Source organism: Tympanuchus pallidicinctus, unplaced genomic scaffold, assembly GCF_026119805.1.
Source record: "Tympanuchus pallidicinctus isolate F22 unplaced genomic scaffold, pur_lepc_1.0 scaffold1, whole genome shotgun sequence".
NCBI classification, from domain to species: Eukaryota; Metazoa; Chordata; class Aves; order Galliformes; family Phasianidae; genus Tympanuchus; species Tympanuchus pallidicinctus.
Genome location: NW_026294618.1, coordinates 34893364 through 34908567, shown reverse-complemented (window position 1 = coordinate 34908567; position 15204 = coordinate 34893364). Strand labels below are relative to the sequence as shown.

Here is a 15204-nt window from a genome sequence, read left to right as displayed (position 1 = left end):
TTTTTTTTTTTTTTTTTTTTTTTTTTTTTTTTTTTTTTTGGAGGTTTTGGAAGCAAAACAAGCTTAAGAAACAATCAATCATCGGAACATAAAATATGCTGATCCTTCTGAGATTTAATTGAAAGCTTTTGTGCTAGTGTACAGATTGAGTTCTTATGAGACTGGGACTTCAATGGTTTTAATAGCCTGTAATCATCCTTCTGCTGCGTCATCTGATGTGATCACATCGCCATCACTGGATTTGCTACAAATCAGGTCTAAACTCCATCATGCTGTGCTTTTTGAAGGGAGGAAGAGACCAATGCCAAGGAGCAAAGCAAACAGACAAGCATCTTACTCTTGAGTGTTGAGGATTTCTGTTACAGCAGCAAGTTACACATCAAAAAAATGGTTACACTAAAGAGCCATTGGCTAACTAAAGGCAACGGGGGGGATATACAAGTACTGAATCAAAGAAGCTGTTATCACCACAGATACACTGCTTGTTGCTACAAAAGTCTGTCTTGTTTTAAAAACAAGACAGATTTCCTTTCAATTGAAAGAAGTAACAAGCCAACTCCTTAATAACAGCACTATAGGAGCTAATTTGCTTGTTAAATCTTATCATCCCTCATAACTACTCAGCTGAAGAGGACAAAACCATTGCCACAGTGTTTTCACTTAATGAAGCTGTTGGTTGTCTCTGGTCACACCAGCAGTGTTTGTGAGGTGACAGAATGGCCACGTGTTGGTCCTTGCCTGCTGGATGCTGGACTGCACACTGGGAAGCTGCAAGGAGCCTAAGCAATTTCTCCTCCCAAGATGGGCAAAGAACAAAACAGAAAAAGGGTTTATGGCAATGGAATCAAGGAAATCATATTTGTGGTTTTGCCGTGGATTTGCATTTCTCTAATGAGTCACGGTGGTCTGAGAAAGAACCCGATGATGAACCAGCATGTCCTGCATCCATATTTTAGGAGCTGAGCATATTTCCTGGTCTATCAGATGTGGAGTGGCTCACAGGGAGCTGAGCTGTTGCTCCCAAAGATAAAAGGCTTCCTGACTCTTATTCTCCTCCATACCTGTCTCTTCTGTTACCAGTGGCCAAATTGGGCACCTGGCAGGACTTTCCAGAGCTAATTCACTTCACTGATTTGAATAAAATAGTCTACTTGTTGCTGTTGCTTTGGTTTTGGCTGGTTTGCTTTTCCATGGGTTAGTGAGATGGACAGTCTGAGAGAAGGGCCCACGGCTTATCTGTGCAATATCAGCCTCTGCTGAAAGATCTCCCCAGAGTAATTTGGGGAGGGAGCTGAGGAATGTTCTCCCCTGTTAAATGAGCACACCTAGACTGTGAAGCCTTGTGTACAAAGGGAAAAGCCATCAGCCCTTCTCAGCCTTGCTGTTGAAAGGAGTTGTCACACCATGTCTGCATTTCAGCAGCTGCTGCAGTTGGGGGATCTGTGGGTTTTCCCAGTTCCAGGGAATAAACAGGAGGAAGAGAAGTAACTACTAAAAAGGAGATAATTTCCTTGGCATCCAGTGATGCCTTAAGGAAGCAAGAGTGGCTCATCTTGTTGGACTGAAAAGACACCAACACTGTAGATCCTGAATGTTCCTGCAAGCCGTGATGAGTGCGACCGCAGTCTTCTGATGCCTCCTTTCTGCTGGGCAAGTCACATGGATGTCTGCAGAGCTACTGTTTTGGCCTGTCAGTCTGTCCCAGTGAGGACAAGGTTGGAGGCATGCTCCAGATGTGTTTGTTAGTGCAAGAGCTACCAGTCCCACTGCTCCAAGCTGAGAGCTGAAGCTCGCACTGGATCCACACAGGCTGCTCCTCAGCAATTCCTTGGTGTGCAAGTTTCTGCATGTACCTAACTCCTCAGCACAGTGGAGAGATGGAATACCAGGGTATCTCCAGAACATATGTAGAATCAATGTATGTTGCAACAGCAAACTGTGGTACACAGCTTTGTCAACCGTCCTCACTCCTCTGACTAAGAAGCAAAGCAAGCAGATAAAAACAGCACTGTCCAGGCACAGGCACAGTGCAGAACAGTTCTGGAGCAAATAACAGCATGTTTTTTATTCACAATTCAGTTTCCTGAAGTTCAGAAGCAGAGCAGAGAAAAAGAAAAGGGAGAAAAGTTGTCCACAGTGGAAAATGAAATGAGCTGTGGGAAGATACACTACAGGGAACTTGAGCAGCTCTTGGCTGTTAATGAGCAGCAATATGCAGAGAAACCTAGATATATGGGTCTTCTAGTAACAGAGGATTTATCATAGTGTGTTTTCTGCTTATTTATTCTTTGTGAATTCTCTGGTTGCTAATTTTAACACTGCTTTGAAAAGCTATTAACGTCATCAATGAGTCATACAAATGAATACGATGCTGGGCTCTTGAGAGATTAACGTAGCTGTCTTGACGAGAAATGAGAAACCCACAAGGAAGACTACATTGCTTACAGCTTCTTATCAGTCTCTGGTTCTCAGGGCTAAATTTCCTCTTATAAAGATGTAAAATGTGTAATGAGATGGCTCAGCTTCTAGAAACATTTGCAGATGTTTCATTGTAGCTCACCAAAATGTCAACACCGCAGGGGTGCTATGGAGAAGGCGATGTTTCACAGGGGGTCTCACATGATTATTGACCGACTTGTTTCTCTGCCCTCTCTGCTTCAAGAATCATGGACTGGAAGGAAACCACGAGCTCAGAAATGTGTTGTATTGATGACAAATGTCATCAATATGATGTTAATCAACTGCAGATGATATAAAATAGCAGTTATTTACATACCTAAATCTCATTCTCTTACAGGCCCTGCAATTCCTGTTGGAGTGGATGTGCAAGTTGAAAGTTTGGACAGTATTTCTGAGGTTGACATGGTATGTAATCCTCGTGATCCTCTTTTATGGCTAGGCTCAACTATTCCTAGTGAGAGAATGTCCCTCCCTCCTGAAACAACGGGGTTTCAAATTGTTAGCCAGGTGAAAGTACCGGCAGTAACTGGCAAGTTCCCAGAAACCTGACAAAACCAGGTGAATGTCAAAGGCTGATCTCTGTATCTTCAGATGAGAAGTACAAAAGATAAAGAGAATTTAACTGGTGCTATGAAGGATCTGTCACAGCAAAAAAGTGTAAATAGCTGTACGGAATGTTTGAAGGTATGTGATGAAGGTCACATAAGCCATGACATTTGCAAGAGTTTTCTTTGCTAGGGAACCATTGAGTCTATCTCTTAAAATGCATGATTTGGGGAGGTGCGTTAGAAAAAAGAGTTGGCATCACAAATGAGAATGAGCAGTTCCTACTTCTTTGTCACTAGGAGTAACCTTACTGGGGCCTATGATGGGGAACTGTCAGCATGAGCTTGAGCCACCTCTACCAACATAGAACTTGGTGTCTGGGAGTAATTATTTAGTCACTGAAGCTGTTCAAGAAATTTGTATTAAATTCAATTGTGTTTTGATATCTTTGTTTTTTGTTACTTAAAAAAAAGGTAGAAATGTAAGAAGTATGACATTCAACACATTTCAAGATATTATCACTGAAAAGAGTATTTGTAAGCACTTTCCTGGTTTGGTGTTTTTCATTTGTTTCTGGCTAGAGGTAATGGAATTAAGAGCGGAAAGAGAATTGGGAAGGGGAATGTAGAGGAGAAGAGGAAGTTTTTTGATTCCTTCCTCCTTCTGCCTTCTCCTTCTTGTTCTTGGCCACCATCCATGATGGTGTACAAGCAAAACACGAAGGCTTACTGGAATAGATTTAGGCTGACTGCATTTTACTGCAATGCAATTACATATTCATCACAAGAGTAGGGCTTGCCTGCCTGGATATTGAAAGAGAGGGTTTGGGAGATACACACAATGAACTGCGTGGGAAGCTTAGGAAAGGGCTGTAACGAGAAGCTCTGAAGCTCTAATAGATCAAGATAATGTCACAGTAGTGAGGAGAACTAATTAGTACAAGTAAATTTCTTTCAGTGCTTTCTCTTCAGAGCATCTCATTTCAACATAAATCTCACCTATCAGAAAGCTGTGAAGTCAGCTCTCTTTGCTATAGATAGATCTGCAGTACTGGTTTTCCACCACAGGACAACTTCCTCCAGCGGCTGCTGATTTGCATTCATGGTAGGAAGACAGTCTGTCAGATCATCCTAAGCCAAGTTAGTTTGTTTTTCCAGCAGTCTGTCTCACTAGGGTGAGTGGTGCCTGTGAAAATCCACCTGCCCCTGCAAATGTGTCCCACTTTGGGCAGTGGAGGCTTCTTTGATGTATTCCTGAAAAACCCGAAGGCAATATGAGCTTGTTGCCAGAAGAGCCCTTTGAAATGGAAAGTCAGGTTAATCGATGGCTTGACGTCAGCAGAACAAGAAGAGCAATTTTAAAAAGCAATTGAGAGGTTAGGAAGGGATCTGAGCTTGGGTTGTTGATTGCTCAGTCTTGGCAGCTTCAGCTGCTGTAACCAATTTCTTAATAGGGAATATAAAGAAAACGGTGTGTTTGATCTCTCAGCGTGAGGGAGTAGGATGCAGCTCTGAAAGCAACAGCTGCCAGGTTGGAATCAACAGATGTTTTCCTTTGTGTGAGTGAAGCTCCTGACCCCTCAACGAGATTAAAAGAGAGGTTTATTTATATGCTTCTTTGATAGGAAAAGCAGTTCTCCACATGGGTGCTGTTTGCCACAATTTAGTTCCTTTAGAGATAAATTACTTGTGTTTAGCCTGACCATTTATCTTATTTTGAAAGGTCTTCCTCTTTATCACTCTGTTGATGCCGTACTCTTTCAAGATAATTTTGCCACGACTGAAGAATACTTTCTGCAGGGCAGTGCTTCTCTTGGCACATGTTTATATCACCTTTAGGACTGTGTGTTACGGGGTACTGTAATACTCTGATTGTGGATTTATGTTTTGTTTTGGCTGAAATGATATTGTCAGGAATATCCATTTAGAACAAGCATTGGTCTAGAAAAGGAATAAAAGTCTAGAAAGGATGTATTTCATCTACCTAGCAGGAGTGAGTTTTCTTTCTGGTGTTTTTGAGATGTGAAAAGCAGCACTGACAATCCTTTTTCTGCTTATCTTCTTTTTTCATGAAGGATTTCACCATGACTCTGTACTTGAGGCACTACTGGAAGGATGAGCGTCTCTCATTTCCCAGCACCACCAACAACAGCATGACCTTTGATGGCAGGCTGGTGAAGAAGATCTGGGTCCCAGATGTCTTTTTTGTGCACTCCAAAAGGTCCTTCATTCATGACACAACCACGGACAACATCATGCTGCGAGTGTTCCCTGATGGTCACGTCCTCTACAGCATGAGGTAAAGGTCCTACACCCTGGGTCTTTACTGTCCATTTTGCCCTGGTGTGGCTTTGGTGACCTCCAGGACTTCTGTTGCCAACACTGCTACTCCTGCAGCTAATGCAGAGCTCTGTGGCCATCGGCCCCTGTACCAGATGCTTCACAGGAAGCTGAGAGAAACCGTGTTGTGGGCAATAACAGGATAATCTCCCCCAGGGAAGCATTTCCCTAAGTCTTTGTGGTCAAAGGAGGGCTTAGTCAAGCAGGGATGTTCGTCCCAGGGTCAGTGTGTGATTAAACTGGAAGCTGCTGATGTACCAGATGGTGACCTCTATAATTATCCTATTTTGCTTCCTGTTTGTCTGGAAATACTTCTTCCTTTTTTTTGTTTGAAGTTTGCATGTTGATACAAAGTAAGTTTACTGAAGCTGAAACAGCAGTATTAAAGACACCTTGGAATCCCTGATTCTTGAGAACATGTTGACTGGAAGAATCTTGAGACACATCCCAACTGACTGTATTTCCTTCAGATGAATAGAAAAAGAGAGGCAGGGAAAAATGCACTGCCAGAGGAGAAAAATTCAAGAGCCCAGACAGAGGGACATTTCCCCAGGACAGGAAACTTGCTGTCGATTACAGTGATTTTCAAATGTTCCATAGCACAAGGATTTATTTTCTAGAACCTGGATTTTATTCATTTCAGATATGGCAAAATAATGCTCAAAATCTAGATGTGTTCCCCCCTCCCCTGCCCCCTTCCCCCTCAAAAAAAAGTAAGTTTGATTCAGGAGGCTGTTTCTCTTCAAAGAATAAGCATAATGTGCAATAATTTCCCAAATAAGGCAATATCCAAACAAACCAGGGGGCTCTGAAGCTTGCTGGTTCCACATTCCAACTGCAATTATAATGAAAACAAATTATGGACAAATTATTAAAACCACAAAGGAATTTGGGTGATGAAAAAAAAAAAAAAAGAAAAAAAAAAAAGAGAGAGATGCTCTGTATAATTACTTAATTTTGCCTTATCTTCCTGAGCTATAAAATCCCACCTTATTCAAGCATCTCAGAACCTGCCCTCTATTCTGAACCCATTTATTGCATACTACCTCAAATAAGCTCAAGATGCTGTCCATTTTATTAGAACTAAGTGAGGATAAAAGTACCATATAGAATGAGAGACAAGGGAGCAGAACAAAATGGAGGGGGATGTTTGATGTAAACTTGAGTCAGTTCTGACAGGAGAAGAGCAGAAGTAGCAGGGCAGAGGTCTTTTTGACTGATGTTTCAGTATAGCTGAGTATCAGTTGCATTGTTCCTGACCTGCAGTTGTCATGCAGAGACGCCAGCAGCACTCTTCTTGTTAGCAGTGTTCAACTACCAAAATGAAGAATGAGTGTGTTTAACAGCAATGCTGGTTCTATTCAGTTCTTCTCATTTGCTCTCTTGCATTTAATTTCAAAGTTTTCTGAGCCATCGAAAGGGTGATGTGAATTTGTAATGTCACAAGAGAGAAGAGTGTGAGCAACCATGGCTGACTACACTAGAGTTAAATTGATAATTAACTAATAAAATCCAAGGATAATGAGAATCTGCATGATATTTGGGACTGGCAGTGTTTAAGACTCTCAGAACCAGACGTGGTTGCCCAAGCATGAGATTCAGTGCTGCTGGATATGCCCTCAGATATCTGAAATATCTACATGAGGTTGGTACAGAGCTGAGGGGTATTTCAGTCCCTTAGGGGATCTTGTGCTTTCAAGGCCACCTGAACACTGTACTCTAATTTAGGAATATCTACTGATGAGTTGAGTTTCTGTGTTGTCCCTAACAAACTGTTAATGACCACGGCTTGTTCTACAATTTAGGTAACGCTGAGGGAAGAAAATAGCACACTGTCAAGAGTTGGAGTTACACGATGTGTTTAATTGCTCCATACAACTATGGGAAGTCAACAATATACTTTCTGGAATGAAAAGCTTCTCTAAGTTCACTTCATGTAACTTGCTGTAAGGCTTATCATGTTCCTTAGGTTTGTTGGTGTGGTGGTTGTTGGTGTGACCACGGGGGAAACTGAGCAAAGGGAAAGCAAGAAAACCTTAAGCAAACTGGACAAAATGGGATCTTGATATGTAAATGGTGAAGTATTTTTTGTTGCTATTGTTACCTTGTAGGAAAATAGTTGGATATAAATGATAGAGAAGTGTCTGTATTGGCAGTATTACCACAACGTATTACCTCACTTTAGTTCTTTGATAGGTACTGAGATTACAGCTACCACAGGAGTGCAAGAAGTGCTAAGCATTTTCTTGCAGATTTTTGCTGTCTTTAAAGATGCCAAATTGTTTATATGTCCCTTCATTAATCCTCACAGAAAACAACCTTTCTCATTTTTTACTTCCAGGATCACAGTGACAGCCATGTGCAACATGGACTTCAGCCACTTCCCTTTGGACTCTCAGACGTGTTCTCTGGAGCTGGAAAGCTGTATGTTGTATCCACGTTTCTAGTTAGGCATGCTCCACAGTTGCTGCACTCACAAACTCTGGACTGTTTTAAAGCCTAAAACAATTTCACCAAAGTCACTGGGAGTTTTTCTATTAACTTATTGGATTGCATACCTGGACCTTACAATGCAAGACCAAGACAGGGGAATTTGCGAGGAAAAACTCCTGTATGAGTTTTGGTGAAATGTACCTTCAAAAAAACCAAACATAATCAACCACAAATAATCAACAAAAAACAATCCCCAAGCCCCCATCAACAAGGGTCTTCAACATATATTGGATCTCAGCAGCTTGCTGATGAGAAATTTTGGGGGGAATTCGTATTCTGTTTATTTCTAATTGGGAAGGGATGCTTTCAGATGCCATAGTAAAAAGCTGAGTATAATGATCACTGATTTTTCTATATTTCAACACCAATATGGTTTATGTATGATCATGATCCTGCAAATGCTGTCGCTTGTGTTCAACTTTTTAAAAGGAGTTATTCTGTGGAGAAGGTGATTTGAACAGTATGATTTTCATGGCTGTCTGTAAACCCCCTCCACATTGTTATAGGCTAATGTTTAACTGTTTTCAAGTCTTCCTGGTTATTGAACACAAATTGTCCTTTAGAAACAACGGAATCCCAAAATGATGGGGTGGTTCATACTGGGGAACAGTTTCAAGGTGGTCCTGAGGTCAACTGGCCCAACGTGTTGCTAAAAGCAGGAGAAATTTAGAGAGGCTTTCTCAAGGCTGTGTCCCATTGAGTTTTATATCTGCAACATAATGGAGGCTCCACAACTTCTCTCTGCTATGTATTCAAATGTTTGACAGTTCTCATTGCAAAAAAATTGCCTTAGAAAAAAATCCCCTGCTGTAGCTTGTATTCTTTTTGCCTTGTCCTTTCACTCTGCATGCTTTAGTACTGTGGTTTCACTAACCTGGAGTAAAGAGGATGTATTTCCTGAATTAGGATGCCCTGTTTTGTTGTTGCCACAGTATATCACATCTTAAGATCTTTTTCATTCACTGCTATTAGCAAACTTTTGTGGCTACTGCATGCTAAAGGTCCCTTTCTGTTTGTTAATTTTCTCTGAATCCATAAAACATTTCTATCTAAACTAAATCCACACTACACTGCGTTTCTTCTTTCCCTAAGATGCTTACACTGATGAAGATCTGATGCTGTATTGGAAAAATGGGAATGAATCTCTGAAAACGGATGAGAAAATTTCTTTGTCTCAGTTCTTGATACAAAAATTCCACACTACATCAAGACTGGCTTTTTACAGTAGTACAGGTATTGGTCTTTGCTATTTAAAGCTGCTATTCTTTAAGCTAATGCTGTACTGCCTACTTACAAGAGAGTTCTGAATCCTCCCGTGCTTGTTTTGAAAGATCAGTTTCTTTTTCCTCTGCCCTTCAGAAACAAAAGGTCTTGCTTCTCTTTGGCTACCATTCATTCTGATCTCACCAATTCTGCCTTTCCTTCTTTCTCAAAGGTTGGTACAATCGTCTCTACATAAGCTTCACTTTACGCCGACACATCTTCTTCTTCCTGCTCCAAACCTATTTCCCTGCCACTCTGATGGTCATGTTGTCCTGGGTGTCTTTCTGGATCGATCGCAGGGCAGTTCCTGCCAGAGTCTCTTTGGGTGAGAGCAATCACAACGAGCCACAGCTGTGTGAAATTCTTTGAATGTGAAAATTTTGGCAGGAAAGGGAACCGCTCATTTTTATCGTCAAAGTTTCTGGGGAAACAATTGCCTTTTATCTAATAATTAATGCAAAATTTGCAGTTTGCCTTATGTCCTTCCATTGCTAAGCAGTCTTAGCAATCAGTCCTGATCTATAGTTAGCTCAGGGCAGAGCTGTGGTTTCAAAAATGAAGGTGGGCAAAGAGGAGAGATTTCATTATTTATAAGCCAATGAATCAAGGTTTATCCTCGTTGTCCAAGCCTGCAGCACTGAGACTCATGTACCCATGAGTGAGAGTTGTGTTTTAAAGTTTAGGTGCCTGAACTGAGATGAAGACTTACGTTATAACTTTCATCCAGAGCAGGATCCTGGCAATATGCATGTCTTCTCACCCAAGGGTGCCTTGCATTCATTGTTCAGGCATTCTGGAGTGGGGAGGGATGGGAAAGAGAGAAGGAGCTGCTTGAAAATCCTGCATGCACCACTCTGCAACTTGGGATGTCTAAAGACAGGAGAAGCTTTTTCTATGTCAGAGCTGGAGGAAATTCTTTTGTCTGAGCATAAAAAGAGCTGATTTATTTATCGCTCTATGCAAAGATTAGAAAAAGCAGAAAAATCTCTGAATGTTGATATGTAAGGCTTCCAATGCTAAAAGCATAAAACAGTATTTTAGCCCAGCACCTTAACTTGATTGGAAAGCTATGCACTGCAGCAAACCTGTGAGAAGAGGCAGCCAAGAATCTACTCCATCAAAAGAAATGTTTTGACTGGATATTTAAAAAAAGAACCAAGAAACTCTTGAAAAAATGAGCAATAGTAGCTGTGTTTGTAGCAGTCACTATTTTAAAAAGGCTCTGTTTTCTCTATTTCAGTAGCTTTGACAGCTTGCAAGTACTTTTATTTCCACAAGTATCCAAACCAAATATATTTCTCATGATTTTATATCTATCTAAATATGTGAACACACAAACAAAACACCCCTATGCACATACATTTTGCATATACAATTATACATACATATGTACGTATAAATACCTACACGTGCTAACATCTATATCTATATATATAGTATATTGGTCACTTTCAAAATGTTTTGATTCCTATCACTCCTCAAAACCCAGCCCTTCCAGTGAGCAGAAATGCAGGCAGCAGAGCAGTTCTGCATCAGTAAGAGATACTTACTACTAAATACTTCACATTTTATTTCTGATAGAGTATTTTGCAGAACAAAGTTCTGTTTTTCTATAGACCAAAGGCTGTGTAGAATTCATCAGCTAAAGCCATTTATTTCTGTTGTTTCTTTTCAGGGATCACCACCGTGCTGACCATGTCTACGATCATCACTGGGGTGAACGCCTCCATGCCCCGCGTTTCCTACATCAAAGCAGTGGACATTTACCTGTGGGTCAGTTTTGTGTTTGTCTTCCTTTCGGTGCTGGAATATGCAGCAGTGAATTACCTGACCACAGTGCAAGAGAGAAAGGAGAGGAAACTCCGGGAAAAGGTATGATAGCCATTCCTTCCTTCCCTCCCTCCCCCCCCCTTTTTTTTTTTAAATCCGATATTTATATTGGATTCAATTAATGTAATATTAGAGTTGTTCCCTGACATCAAATGTCAGTTAGCCAAGGTTATGCCTGTAATTTTTGATGTTTCCATGCTAATTTCCAAACCATACGTAGAAATTTTTTGGTGCTAGTTGGTCTGGACAAAATTGAAGCCAGAAACCTTTCTGACACTTCAGTACTGTCAGTAAAGTTCCCATGCCCAGGGACGCTCTCTGGGAATATTTAATTTATTAATGTCAACATAGATTAAAATTACATGGAATATTTCTGCATGTCCATTGTTGATTGAAGACAGAGTGAAGGTGAGCTTCTAACATGTTAGGCTCCCATGTCCATGAGGATGACCATCAGCACATTAAGCCAAAGGAACTGTGACTTGACGTGAGTGCTAAAAGTACATCTGCACAATTTATTTCTCTGTTGGGTCCTGCAGTGATAAACTTACTGCCTTTACCTGCTGTCCCTTCTACCCTCCAGCTCCCAGATGTGTCACCAGTTGATGATGACAAAGTATTTGATGTGACTTTTTTTTTTTTTTTTTGAGAGTGAGAGGAGGAAGACACGAGGGATATAACTTTATCTCTTTTCCAAGATAAATCAAGTTTCTCTTCATACAAAAAACAAAAAAACCCTTAAGTTCTAGATACGACTACTTCATAATAACATACGTCTTAAAAACCAACCATTCAACTGTACCCATAGACTGCTCAGAAAATGTCCTGGATCTAATGAGTGGAGTAAACAGGCTATAAACTTGTCATGCTTTTTTTCTTCACACCATCTGCTGTGAAAGCATTTGGTTATGGCTAAAACACAGAAAACAGCTCATACACTGTTTCTCAAGCTTTCACTGAGCAGCGTGAGCTGTTGGTTAAATAACTTGAAGAGCAAGCTTTGAGTGTGGAGTTTTTCAGTAGCAACCTGAATATGCTGTATTTCCAAGTATATATACTTTGTTATTTTGGCTGAACGCTGTCCTTATAAAAAGTCCTTGGATAATGCAAATGTCAAAACTGCCTGAAGAAGGAACAGAGGGCAAAGTATTACTGGGTGAGGAAAGCAAACAAAGCAGGCTGTGGGGAATCAGAGTCAGGAACTTCTTGCAGAAAGAAGGCTGGTTTTTATTGCATACAAACATATTATCTGTATTGTTAAGACTGAAAACATAGATTTTCACTGTAAGAAGACTTCTTCCTATTTAAAATTCTTCCTGCATTCACTGTGGGATGCATTTTGGCACTGCTGAAATCAGTGTGAGTTTTGAAATGGACTTCGAAAGAGTTAGGGTTTTACACCTTTCTTGTAACTGTTTCTTGTTTTATTAAAAATAAAACAAAAACATATTTACATAGAAAATACTGTGTATATCTGTGAAACCACAACTTGGCACCTTTTCCCATAGCATGTACTGAATAAGACATAGCTACAGAACGCTGTGTCTTGCCTTTGAGTAATGATAAGCCCAATGAATGCATAACAAGGAATCTCAAGACAGTAAAGTTGAACAGTGAAGCCAGGATCTTTCACTTAATTTCTCTATCTGCAAAATTACTTTCTCTAATCTTTTCTGAAGCTGCTTGCCAAGTAGCTAAACCACATCTCCTCCTTTTGGAACAAGGAAAAAAAGCGATCTTTTGTTCCCAAAGTTATTTTGCTTTATGACACTTCAAACTTTACTGTTTACAAGCTGTCTGCTACAAGAAACTCACCACTTCTAGCTCTGTATTCTTCTAATATGCAGCTGTATTTCTCACTTATGTTCCAGTTTCCTTGCACGTGTGGGATACCTCATTCAAAAACTATGATGCTGGATGGAAACTACAGTGAATCAGATGCCAACAGCCTGGCAGGTTACACAAGAAGCCAGATGGTCCCAGAAGAAGAAAAACAAGAAAAGATGGTTGTGCACTTAGCCATGAGCAATGCTTCTAATTCATCAAGGAAGACAGGCCTGAAAGGCCATGTAGGCTTGCGCATCATCCAGAACACTCATGCAATTGATAAATACTCCAGATTAATATTTCCAGGCACTTACATATTTTTTAATTTGATATATTGGTCTGTCTTTAGCTAGGCATATTGCACAGCAGTGACCAAAGCAGAAGACAGTCACAAAACTTTCTTTGTTAGTACTTCTTAAAGTCCAGCTTGGTTGCAAATGCAGAAAACTGATAATTTTACTAGAAAACTGATCATTTTACTGATACTTTGGAGGATAAAGAAGAGGACACTTCCAACCATGGGCAGCTCCATGCACAGCATCATGGAGGATCTTATTCTACCTGTTGCTCTCTAACCCACGCTCCAGCTCTCATTGGCTTTGTGGTACATACTGTTTCTCATACTTGAAAATCTGTGCTCTCTGTTTGCCCAAAAGGTGCTGTATGTGTATTTGGGGCTTGCAACAGTGAAATGGACTACCAAGAGATAAACTGTGCTGGGGGATTAGACATATGCAACTTAGAATCTCATGAAAGGGTTGGAATTATATTTCTTTCCATTGACTTCCGAACAAGACATCCTTTCAGGGTCCACATTGCCTTCTCTCTGGACAGGGCCTACATTAACACCACAAGGAACATTGGCTGACCATAGTGCTGATGGTATGTTTGAGTGGGTGGTCTTTTTATTTTGAGATGTGAAGTAAGGAGCAATGATAAAGCAGGGCAAAGAAGCCCACAGACTCATAGAAGATGTTTCCCAGGGTGCACGGGTAATTCAAATACTTGTGTGGCATGCACAGTCACCGTATGGGAATGGGCAGCATCTCTGCAACCCATCACTTTCTCCAAAAGCAAAGAACTGTCAAGAGCGGTACTAGTAGTGTTCAGAGATTTTTCTCATCCCTGTGAGGAAAGTGCAGCTCACAGAGAAACTGTGTATTCCAACGTGCTTCTCGAAACCAACACATTGCCCTTTTGTTTAGAGTTTTCAGATTGAGGGGGAGAGATGCCTGCCAGAATATCCTTCTGCAGAAATATAGGCATGCCAGAAATTGAAGCAGCCAAGAATAATACTGTGGGATTCAATGAAACCCTCTCCAGCCTCTGGCTCCAAGGTCATTGTAAGCCCTTTGAAACAGCTGGAGAGCATTGTAACAAGCCTTGGTGCTTTTCATTTTTCACCCTGTTATGTCAGCTGAAAATGCTGAGAATAAAACCCAAGTCTTTCTACATGATGGCAACTAGACAATGTTGGCCAGGTTTGCACACCTTTTGTTTCTGAAAAACATCATGGCTTTCTGGCTGTGGAGGAGAGTATGTCCATCAAAGTGTTTGCTGTTAAGCTGAAATGCAGCAGAATGGACAGAGACTGAAGCATAAAGACCCAGGACTGAAGCTTAACACTGATTCAGTGATAAGGTTCAATTATGCATATAACTGGGTTGGGACATGAAAATTCAACTAAATCACATTAACGTATGGAAAAAAAAAAAACAAACAAAAAAACACTAGTAAAACTGTAACTATTTACTGGTGTGATTTTTGTTTGTTTTAACACAGCAGTAAATCTTGCATCTGAAATCTCAAGGGACATAGAAGTAGTCTGGAGGTTGCAATTCCCAGCCCATCAGCAACACCCAGGATTTTCTTTGTGCCTCAGATATTGCTGCCTAAGTCACACCAATGGTCACACTTACTGGAAACAGGAGCGATCAGGGAAACTGAAATGAGGAACTACATTTTCCTTTTCATCAGCCACACTAATAACTGGATTTAGTGGAGTTCTGTGTGGATATAGAAGCAGGAAAATACAGCCCAGAAATCACTGGAGAGAAGGGGAGCTATGGGAAGGCAGCATCTGAGAGGAAGGCTCATCCTGCATCCCAGTCTGACATTTCAATCCTGAGCCATCAGATTCATGCATTTACCACTCATCAGCCTTGAAGCTGAAACCTGGATAACTTTTGCATTAACAGGTGAAGATAACTACGTTGAAGAGATAAAAAAATCTCTAAAGAAAGAGCCCTCTCAACTTTTGAGAAACTAAAGCCTGAATGAAACAGGATGGACCTCTTCAGTATTAGCAGCTTTGAGCATGAGACAGTGAACAGCACAGTGCTGAGGCGATCAAGTGGAGCTGACAGAAACCTTTGCTGTGGGATGAATGTTGCAGGAGTCAGTAGGGCTGCACTGCTGGTGCTGCTATCTTCCTACACAACCCATG

At 40.8% G+C, this 15204-nt stretch overlaps 1 protein-coding gene across 3 annotated transcripts in view; it reads left to right on the top strand.

The window, feature by feature from the left end:
• Positions 1-14991, top strand: part of GABRR2 (gamma-aminobutyric acid type A receptor subunit rho2) — a 28039-nt gene extending 13048 nt beyond the window's left edge. For 2 of the 3 annotated variants that reach the window (XM_052690477.1, XM_052690490.1), the window contains 7 exons: positions 2798-2865; positions 5081-5304; positions 7687-7769; positions 8931-9071; positions 9274-9426; positions 10777-10973; positions 12803-14991. In XM_052690477.1, the coding sequence (XP_052546437.1) occupies positions 2798-2865; positions 5081-5304; positions 7687-7769; positions 8931-9071; positions 9274-9426; positions 10777-10973; positions 12803-13111 (1175 nt within the window). In that variant the 3' untranslated portion in view covers positions 13112-14991. The remainder of the gene's footprint in view (positions 1-2797; positions 2866-5080; positions 5305-7686; positions 7770-8930; positions 9072-9273; positions 9427-10776; positions 10974-12802) is intronic. The other variant, XM_052690485.1, reaches the window with a different exon arrangement.
• The last annotated feature ends 213 nt before the right edge of the window (positions 14992-15204 follow it).